The 10909-nt window shown below is 38.8% G+C and overlaps 1 protein-coding gene and 1 pseudogene across 1 annotated transcript in view; one reads left to right on the top strand and one right to left on the bottom strand.

Moving 5' to 3' along the window:
- ARHGAP18 (Rho GTPase activating protein 18) overlaps positions 1–10663 on the bottom strand; it is a 115888-nt gene extending 105225 nt beyond the window's left edge. The window contains exon 1 of the mRNA XM_011358728.2: positions 10423–10663. Within this exon, the coding sequence (XP_011357030.1) occupies positions 10423–10535 (113 nt within the window). The 5' untranslated portion in view covers positions 10536–10663. The remainder of the gene's footprint in view (positions 1–10422) is intronic.
- Positions 7974–8092, top strand: LOC111738831 (annotated as a pseudogene).
- Positions 10664–10909: the final 246 nt, after the last annotated feature.

The following is a 10909-nucleotide window of genomic DNA, read 5'->3' as shown; positions in this document are numbered from 1 at the left end:
GGCTTACTCAGTATTTTTAAAATTCTAGCTAACATTTTCTACCAAAACCCAAATTTTTATGAGGCCTACACTTTTCAGTCATCCACTTCACTCATTTATTACATAACCTACCAGTCCTCTATTCTTAGGTATATAAATCTTTCTCCAAGAAATGGGGAGCTAAGGATTAATACAAGTATATAATCAACTGAATATATCCAGTTGTGATTATACTATAATGTACAATGATGTAAAAAATGCTATAATTCAAAAGAATTTTACTCTGGAAATACTAAAGCATATATATCCCCATTTTCAATAATAAAGAAAAAATTAACAATCAGTGATTTGTTAGAAAAAAAAAAAAAACTATATAAATTTACTCCTATCTTGACCCAAATAACTTCTGTGAGATGATGGACCATAGCTTTGATTGTATTATTTGGACCAGAGAGAAATAAACTGACACATACTCAGTAACTCTAGTAAAACATTAATTATAGAATAAGTTGGTCAAGTTACATGTTTCTAGACCACCTATAAATAGCCAAAGTTCCTTTCAACTTTCAGTTGCCAGATATCTTTCCTTACCCAAACCAAATCTCAATTACTCAACAAATTCTTTTAAAGTTTCATACCTCAAAAGAGAGAACCATGCCACAGTTTCCTAAATATGACCCTGAAAAAATTCTTTTAGAATCCATTTGAATTATATGGGAAACTCTTCTCAGGAAATTTTACATTTATTTTATTCCAGGCTTGTCATTTACACCCAATAAAGATCTTCACAGTTGTTTAGTTAAAATACAGATTGTTTTTTAAAAATAATTTAAAATTTAAGACATTTCATATTTACATACCCTTTATGTCTTTCTAACTTACCCAAATCTCTTTCTAGGTAGGATTTTAATTTATGCTGCTCATCAACAATATCAAATCCCTACTATTTTCCTCAAAATATAGATGGTATCTGACAGACATTAGCATTCAGAGATATACCAGATCTCTATAGCCAAACCCAAACTTCAACATTCTTGTTAAGGCAAATCCCAATATTTTTCTACATACTTCCAGCTTTACAGCAGCAAGATGTTGAGCCATTTCCCAGTTTATTAAATTAATGACATTATACTGTTTTAATATGATTCAACCAGGATTACAAGAACATATATCAATTTCCACCTTCTTAAATCTTCCAAAATAAATGACAAATTTAGACAAGCTCATAATCCTAATGAAAAACAGGCAATTTTAGGAGGCATGGAAGACATAATTACTGGGGTGTGCAGAGCTCCCCTGTATCTTGGGAAACACATTGTCCTACCCATAAGATAAAACTACAAGCAGGAAAAAAATACCAAAAACAAAACAAAACGCAATTTGACTTAGTTCCCAATGATCATGAAGCAACAAAGAAACACTGAACAGTAACTCCCAACTCAGCTGAAGATTTTATTTGGGTTTGAAACATTTATTTCTCACCCTGTTATTGGGAACTCAGACACATTTTCCCATAACGACAATGCTACGAATAAATAGTCTTTGGGGTTTTCTAGCTAGTGAAAAGAAATCTATTAACTGCAAAATGTCCCTATTGGAGAATTTACAGCTCCATGGAATTTAAATATCATTTACGCTATTTTTCCTCCATGGAAAACAGCTTCTACATTTCTAATAGGCATATGTCTCTCTCCCCTCTCCAGTTCACCACCTCATTCCTTCCTCTAGATACATCTACTTCCAGGAAAAAAGTCCCCAGTCTCTTACAAGTAGAAGCAAACAGGCTGCTCAGATGAGCCATTTGAAAGCAGGAGCTACAGCATTTACAGCAACTTGAAGTGCAGGTGCAGGGAGAGATCTGAGAACTGACTAAGCAGACAGTTTCCTAGCCTAGGGTACAGTGCACAGTAGGCATTTACAATAAATTTATTATGTAGGATATACATGAAGAGAAAAGTCAGCAGTACAGTTTTCAAAGGTGTATACTAAATGGAAAAGGGGATGGGGCATAGGGATCAGGGGGAACACTTCCCCTCAGATCTGTGCCATAGACATCATAACCCCAGCTTAGCTCTGCTCCATGAAACATCGCTTCCTGGTTTATGAGATCAAGAGTTGTTCAAATTGTACATACATATTTGAAGGTGGAAAAAGGTGTAAAAACTATCCTTTCCTCAAATATTTAACTTTAGCTATAGCGATACAACAGTATTTTTACCTGCAAAGTATTCAAATAACCTAAAGTCAATTTGTTCTTTGCATACATGAGCAAATAACTTTTCCCTGCTGTATACATCGTGATTTTCCATCTTATTAACAAACAACTGAGAAATTTACATCTGCCCAAGCTAAACTATGAAAAGCTATTCAAAACAGTCACCTGGGCCTAATAAGGATTTACTACTTTTAAGTCCCTTTTAAGATTCTTTTTGTATTCTTTGTAGTTATTAAAACAAATATTATCTGAGATATTTTATACATCCCACAAATTTTTTAAATTAGGAAGTTATACTGCATATATATTAAAGAAAATATTCTTTTTTCAAACCATTTACAAGCCAATCTCAAAAATGCTTTCTAATAGTATTTCCAGATTAATTCACCAACAGATAACCATCTTCAACTGCCCTGAATTATCATAGAAAATTGTTGTGCTTTATGTCAAGCACTCTTTTAAGTACTCTACATATATTAACTCTTTCAATCCTCTTCTCATAAATCCTTAAGGTATTAGTATCCTCAGTTTGCAGAAGAAAAGAAAAAATTGAGGTTGTATGATATTAAACAACTTGTCCAAAGTCACAATGCTATTTAATGACAGAACCAGGCCTCTGACCCGGACTGTCAAGCTCTAAATGTGTGTTAATCACTACACCCTACTCCCTCTCACACTCATTCATTCAAACTTTTTATTACCTGCCTCAAGTAGGACAAGACTTTGCTAAGGCCTAGATGTAAAGGACAAAAAAAGGCAAGATCTCCATCTCAAGAAACTTACATTTTAGTACACAGCAAAAAAGTAAAATGCAAATTACACTGGTTCAGCGAAATGTCTAGAGGGAAATTTAAAATATTATATTGAAAAAGATTTATAATAATACTCCTCATCTGAATATTTTTGAAACACTCCAAAGCTACATATTTGTTCTTTGTAATTAACTTTGTGAAGCAGACAGAGCACTATTACGTTCATTTTATAGATGAGGACACAGATAAAGGTATGATGACCTGAACGATTTAGCAAGGATGCCACATCCTAAACATCTTAGAAAAGATGCAACATCCTTCACAAGAATCTGCCCTACCCACAGACTCTGCTTCTTTAAAAATAAACCCCTTCCTCCGCCCCCTAAAAAAGATCCCATAGGTTGCCTGGGGCAGCTCAAAAAAATTCACTGAGCAAATCTGATCCCCCTTCAAAAATCTGAAATTAGGAACAGCAAGATGGGTCTGTTTGTTACAAGATGTAAGGTAATAGAGGGCAACAAGGCTGGGGCATCCATTAAGAGCCATGCTTGAGCTGGGAATGATGAGATTATAAAGCCAGTGGACAGAAAAAATAGTCTCAAAGAGAGAGCAGACATGCCACGCGACCAGTTGCTGAGGGAAGAAAACAGGCAATGTCTCCTTTCCCTATGATCCAGATGCCTACAAAAAACCTTTTCCCAAAAGACACTTAAGTGTTCTCTGCAGCCAAAAAGCAACTACCAAATAGCATTTGTAAAGGAAATGACGTTTCACGCTCTTTCAACACAGAAATTCAGATACTCAGTGGACTTGAGTTTGGGAAAGACTCCAGATGTAGTAACTAGCCACACAGGTCTCCATGGTTTCTGTTTACTTCTTGCAAAAAAAGAGAGATAAATTTGGCCAGCTCACAGCAACAATCACAGAAGTCAAATAATTTGTCTTCAGAGTTACCCAGACATCATCCCTTCTGCTCCCTCTGCTCTAAACCACTCCCAACACCTTTATTCATCCCCACTCTCCTCAAATAAGACTTATTCTCTATCTCCTCTTATCAAAAGGAAAAAGTCATTAAATATCTATACTGACTAAAATTTTTACAACAAACCATCCCATCTCAGAGTATTTGTATGAAACAAAAGTTTTGGGTCAGGGAAGAAATCATCTAGAGGAGAGCACTCCAGAGAAGACTGGCATCACACCTAGCCCGATGCACCTTCCCCAAAGCAAGCACGGAGATCATGCTGTGAAACTCCCCCTATCCCAAACCCTCCATTCCCACCCCAGCATTGTCCCCACCCAAGCCCACGGCCTGGACACCTCAAGTTCCTGCAGTTCTGAGCTCTCTCTCACACAGTGACACCACTAGAACGACAAGTAGAGAGGCTTCTCCGGACCCTTGGGCAGATCTGAACCAGGAAGAGGCAGGAGCGAGACGGCAGCCAAAGGAAGTGAGATCCCAGAGATCTATGACTGTGCAGCACAGGGAGCTTCCACTTTAGACAAGCGCAACCTTGGCCTCTAGGACGCTGGGTCCTTTCTCTAACATGTGAATGATATTCATGTTTACAGTTAACAGGAAATTTAAAAGTAAGAGAAAAAAATAATTCATTCTGTTGGTCCAATTATTACAAACTATTTAACCCTAATTGCCACGCAGTCCAGTAGCAACTACGGGCATCAATTTTTGTGAATTCATTTTGCTGCAATATTCTTAAAAGCATGATAAATACTAAGAACTTAAAACATAAAAAGAACAAACATAAACCTTTCAATAAGCTCAAGCCCCACTTAGAAAAGGTGCACAGTATAGGTGGAAGGGTGAAAGAAGTCTGCATTGAAATAAAAGGTTTTCCTGGATGGGGGGGGCCTTAAGATTTATAAATCTTTACATATGAAAGGCATAAATTTCATGTAAGTTCCAAGAAGATAACTTTAAACAGGCCCAGAAAAATCACAAGCCTCACAGATGAGGACAGTAAAAGGCAAATATCACATAACCGAACTCTACGTAAAGGTAAGACCTGCTCAGGTGGAATAATCAGTGTGTCTTTTCACAATTCAAGAGAAAATTATAGATAAGGCTTCCAAACTACCTGACAAAGAAAATAAGCTTTCAGAAAGTATACATGTCATGAAATGGAAGACTAGAATGATTTAGAAAACAATCATCTGTACATAAAAATGCATGTGGTCACTAAATCCTGCAAAATTAGAATGAGGAAATGCCTTAAAAGCTAAGGTTAGAAAAAATTTTTAATGTTATTTCACTTATTACATAATTGCATTGTAAAAACTCTTTACCATCCCTTTCTTTACCAAAAATATACATAATTTTAGATACTACACAAATTCAGTAAGAAAAAACTCTATACATGACATAGTACATAGATTTCTCTAAATGCTGTGATTTCATGTATAAACTCTGACCTCATCAAGAAAGACAACTGTCTTTTCCTTAATGCTTCTCTCAAGATGTTTCTGAGTTGCATGTTCACAACTGAGTTTCAGATCTTGCCCAACACACCAGCTTTCATTCTGGAAGTCTTCCTCATCTAAATCAACGTGGTCGCATAGACCAAACCTTGCAAAGGCCTTTAACTAGTCTCATGTACTCATATACCATAACCATCAGAAAATCCTACAGGCTCTACTTTCAAAATATTTCGCCGCTCACCACCTGCATTACCTAAACAACTGAAAACTTGACCTAGGCCACTATCACCTTATCCTCCTGAGGGGTGTCCCTACTTCTACAGCCAGAAGGACACAACAGCCAGAAGGACCTTTTAAAACCAAAATATGCTCTGCTCCTCCCACATTCAAAACCCTCCCCAATCACTGGTTTCCCATCTCTGAGCAAAAAGTAAATTCCTCAAGTGTTCTACAAAGCTGTCAGGTCTGCCTCTCTCACCTTGTTTTTTCCTCCTCACCCCACTTACTTCCACCACTGCATGCATGCAGGACTTTTTGCCCCTCTGGGAACTTGCTGTGGGTTAACTCCAGGCTTATGGTATCTACATTCTCCTTCCACTCTCTGCCTTGAAAACTCTTTGCCTGACTCTTTTCCCCATATTATGTGCAAGCCTCGCCTACTCAGGTTTTCATTTTCCACTCCATGCCCCACTCTCCCATACACAGGTGTTTATCCATTTTGTTCTTTGTTATAGCTCCAGTTTCTGGACAACTGTCTGACACACAATAAAGGCTCGGTAATTATATGTGGAAGGACGGAATGACCAAATAGTTATGCTTACTACATAAGTTTATAGAACCCAGAAATGGGTAGGACTTTGAAAAGTCTTGAGCTAAGTTAAGCATATGAAGATGGCAATCCTATTCCACTGGACACACCAGGCAGCAGTGGCTCTTAAATGAGGAGGGAACCCTGGAGGCAGTAACAAGTCCACTAGCCAAAAAAAGGACCCACCCACATTCTCTCTCGTGCCATGAAAGTCAATGTTTGCAGACCTCAGTGTGGCCCACTAATGCCCCAAGGCAGACCTGCTATAAGTGGCTGTCACTAGCTCAAAGTGTAAATGTTGCTTTGTTCAAAAGGACATTTCCAAGGTCTCTGAAACTTCAAAGGCCTGAACTTATACATTATGGTTAATTTTCAGTTATGCCATGTTTATTTAGTTAAGCATATGGATCGCACCCATGTTTCTTAACGCATTAACAAAATATGAAAATGCTTCTGAAACGAGGAAGATGTTACATGCTGTGAGGCTCAATAATTACTTTACTTAGTGTTAAGGAAAGTAGCAGCTAGATATGAACCAGGTACTGTTCTATGGCTGTATATAGATCATCCCACTTAGGCCTCCCAAAGAAGGGAGAGTTATTATGAATTCAATTTACAAGTAAAGAGTTAAATAACTCCTCCAAGAACACAGTGTTAATGAGTGGCAGAGATGGGATATGAACCCAGACAAGTTGGCCCCAGAACCCAGTTTCAGGATTTATGTCACCATGAAATAGTGCCTCTTGGTTCTTCTTATCCAACACCAATGGCAAACAGGGTCAATAAAAAACTCTACATGATAAATGCCATACATTTATTTGTAAAAGAAATAAAAAATATCTCACATGTCAACTAGAGTTAGAAGGTCCAACAAGAAGAAGTACAAATCGGTAGTCACAAAACAGTCATGGAGATTTAGAGTATAGCACAGAGTATGTAGTCAATATTATTGTAATGGCTGTGTAGTGCCAGATGGGTGCTAGAGTAATCGGGGGAACGCTTCATAAATTATATAAATGTCTAATCATTGTACTGTATACCTGAAACTAATATAAAATAGGAAAAATATATATTCTCAGAAAAAAACATAAATCTCCAAATTCAATAAATGTCATAGGCACTAAAAAAAAGGTACAAGAAGGAAAATATTTGACATTAATATTTATCAAAATATTAGCAAAAAACAGATACAAAGCAAACAGAATAGTTTTTTCTTAAAATGGCGGGAAAGTCAAAGAACAGTAAGAATAGACAAAATGCAGTATTAGTTAAAAAAGGCTTTGCAAAAGTAAACATTAAGAAACCCTCTTGAAAAGTAACAAGCAAATAAAGTCTTATAAATATAGCTACTCATAAAAAGTGGTTTCCTTTGCAAACATTTGACTGTGTACAAGTCAGTCAGAACAACTAAATGTTAGCATATTTCTTTAAATCCTAATGTTTTGAGGAGAAAATATGGCAAAATAAATTGAAAACAGAATTCTGTAAATATTCGAGAGGCCTTTATCAGGAGTAGGAGGAATTTCTTAGTCTGGCATCTAATGAATGCATCCTGATAAAAAGGGATACAGGAATGAAGGGAATTTTAGACGAACAGATAACTTACAAAAAGATTAATTCCCTACTATCTCAGATTTCCCAAAGACTAAAACTAATAAAAAAGGACTTGGTAAGGTAAGACTGAAAAATCAAACACTTTCTACAAATATCCTAAATCATATATATAGTACTTTACACTTTTTATATGGCATATACATGAGTTCATCTTATTAAATGTTTAATTAACTACGGCCATGCCTCCCTGAACACCCCGATCTCGTCTGATCTCAGAAGCTTAAGCAGGGTCAGGCTTGGTTGGTACTTGGATGGGGGACCACCTAGGAAGACCAGGTGCTGTAGGCGTAAACAAACAAACAAACAAGTAAATAAATGTTTGATTAAATGGTTCATTAATGCGCATATTATTTTGAAGAGACAAAATCTTGCAATAAGCAAAGTTAGATTTCTATGTTCCCTTCAGCAAGTTTTAAATTGGGAGTGGGGAGAGTCTAAATGTTCCTCTTCTTAAGAATTTTGTCCCTTTTTTTGGCTTAGTTTTGCCTTTTGAAGAGCTTTTTAAAATGGGCGTCAACCATCAACTGTGTACCTCCAGGCCGCTTCCATTAGCTGACCAACTCCGCCAGAGCCAAAGGCCTATGCATACCCTTCTTCACCGCCATCTTTAGAGGATCAAATCCTGAGCCCATCGCACTCTCAAATCACTCCTCCCTCCATCCATCACCCACCCACTCACTTTCAGGCTAAACAGGCTACCTCACAAAGGAACACTAAGCTTGTCTGATAAATTATTTCATGCTTAAGGGTAAAAGCTAGTGACTCTCTCTCCTCTCAGCCCTCAAACCAGGGTTCTCATTTTCTCCAACCAATATAAATAACTATCCCTAAGGACTCTACTTCAGTGATGGGGATTTGGGGTCAGTATGGACAAGCGATATGACTTGGGATCAGACCTGGTGCCACACCCCATGAAGAGCACTCTTTGTGTGAGCAGCTGCCCACCTGCCACCACAGCACCTCTGGATCCAGCTTTAGCATAGGTGGAGAATGATCCATTCCTCTTTTGTTCTCCCAACCCCCTCTGGTATAGGCCACCCACAGCAGGCTGCAGAACTGCAAACACGGGATAAAGTCCCCAGAACTGGATAAGCAGCCCCAAGCAATGGCCTAGAACCACAGACCTTGCAACAACCTAATTCCTAAGGTTTGAGTCCTCAAGGAGAAAATGAGAAGTCTGGACTCCATTTCCCTAAGGTTCTCTCTACTCTCACAATCAAGACCCAAGATTCAGCTCAGCTTCTCAGCCCACCCAGAATAAAGTCACAGGAGAATGTGCTAAGTGTATACAATTACATGGCAAATTTGATTGTCATGTGGAGTCCTAGTTTTGAGTTGTGTGGGGCTGACATTGCAGGCTGCTTGCTGCTGCTGCTGAAGGTTATTACTACATCAGTGTTCTACAGAAAAATAGACAAAACACTTTATGTTCTCTCACAGAACATACTTAAGACAATAGAAAATAAGATGGTAACACATTTAAGGCACAAGGAGCAATTCTCTTTTATCTTTGGAAATGAATTACTTCAACGGATTACAAACTTTTGCTGTGTGAGATGTTCTGGTAGGCCAGGGAGTCTAAGGCAGAGAATTACAGCCATTCCTTTGATTTTTATTCCCCTCCTCCACGTTGGGGGATTTTAAAACAAATGAAAGAAGGCATTATTTCAGCTTAAGGCATAAGCATAAGTGATATAAGAACAAAGGAGGTATTATTATTACATTAAACGTTAGGGAGAAAACGTGCTCACTGATAACTAAGTTAGTGTCTTATACAACTACATTAGCATTTGCTTTTTGCAAACTTCTAGGTCATTATTTACAATTTATATCTAAGACTGAGTTAAAAATGTCCAGCTAGTGAGAAGGTCATTAAGGGAAGGAAGGAAAAAAAAAAGTCTTCGGAAAACAGAACAAAGTACACAGAGAGGAAGGCACTGCATATCTCAGGGATCGGTAGAACGTGTGCCCTTCTCCACCTGTAAAGTGACTTAACAACCACATTTCACTCTGGCGGCAGAGTACTACCTCCTGACAAAATCCTCCTATTTGAAAGACCCCACACGTCCCCCAAAAATCCACATTAACAAAAGAACATGAAACATACTGCCACAGTCCAGCGTCTTGGGCTTCTTGCCTAAGAAGTTTGCTTTCTGCAAGGAGAGGGAAAAAAAAACACGCTAACAACAGCGGCTTGTACAGTGAGTGATCAGCCCTCCTGCTTGTTGGCACACTTCCCCAACTAGCAGTTCCAGCGGCTGAGCCCTGAGCCCATTCAAGAATTCCATCTCTTAGGAAGTGGTTCAAACATAGTCATTTGATCTTTCAGCATTTGCAAATGCACCTGCTAAGCAACAAGTCTGACAGCCATAACCCCAGTTCCTTCTGATCCGTCCTCACCAGTAATTTTATGGGTTATTTCAAATTTGGACTAGATGAGATGCAAAGCACATAGTACCTCCGCCAAACACTTCAGCTGCTGCAGGAGGTTAGGCTCCACACGCGGAGTCATTCCTTTCTCCCCGCACTTCCCTGTCGCTTTTTTTTTTTTTTTTTTTTTCCTGTAGCAGGTAAGAGGTTTTTGTTTTGTTCAGTGGCTTTTCAATGCCAGGGCTTACCTCGAGGTGGCTTCCTCTCCTCCCTTGCCATGGCTCTCCCCCACGGCCTGGTCCTTGCCGCTGTGGTGGTAAGCAGTTAGCACAACTCCCTGGGAACTGGAGAGCCAGCTCATGGTGAGAGAAGGGGCATAATTTCTGCGATTCTAACACGGAGAAAGGGAATGAAGTTCCAGGCTCGCAAAGGAAACTCCGCTCATTAGCATCGGCCAGCTCCTCCTCCGGAGGCCAGCGATTCGCATGGGAGGGGCGGGACCTCCCCCACTGAAGGGCTGCCTGGCTCTCCAATGAGAGGAGCTATGACTCAGAGTATTGTTTCTGCCCGGGGCCATTCCAGTTTGAGTGGCTTTAGTTAGGGGACAGGGTGGGAGGTGACTTGTTGCCACCACCCTGGAGAAATTCAGATCCGATTAAACTGCCAGGTTGTAGACTGCTCTCATGAATTTAAGTACAAGTTGTCTTGGCTAAAAAACAATGGGTTACTGAGGAG

Source organism: Pteropus vampyrus, unplaced genomic scaffold (genome assembly GCF_000151845.1).
Source record: "Pteropus vampyrus isolate Shadow unplaced genomic scaffold, Pvam_2.0 Scaffold43, whole genome shotgun sequence".
Lineage (NCBI taxonomy): Eukaryota > Metazoa > Chordata > Mammalia > Chiroptera > Pteropodidae > Pteropus > Pteropus vampyrus.
This window is presented reverse-complemented; position numbering and strand designations above follow the sequence as displayed.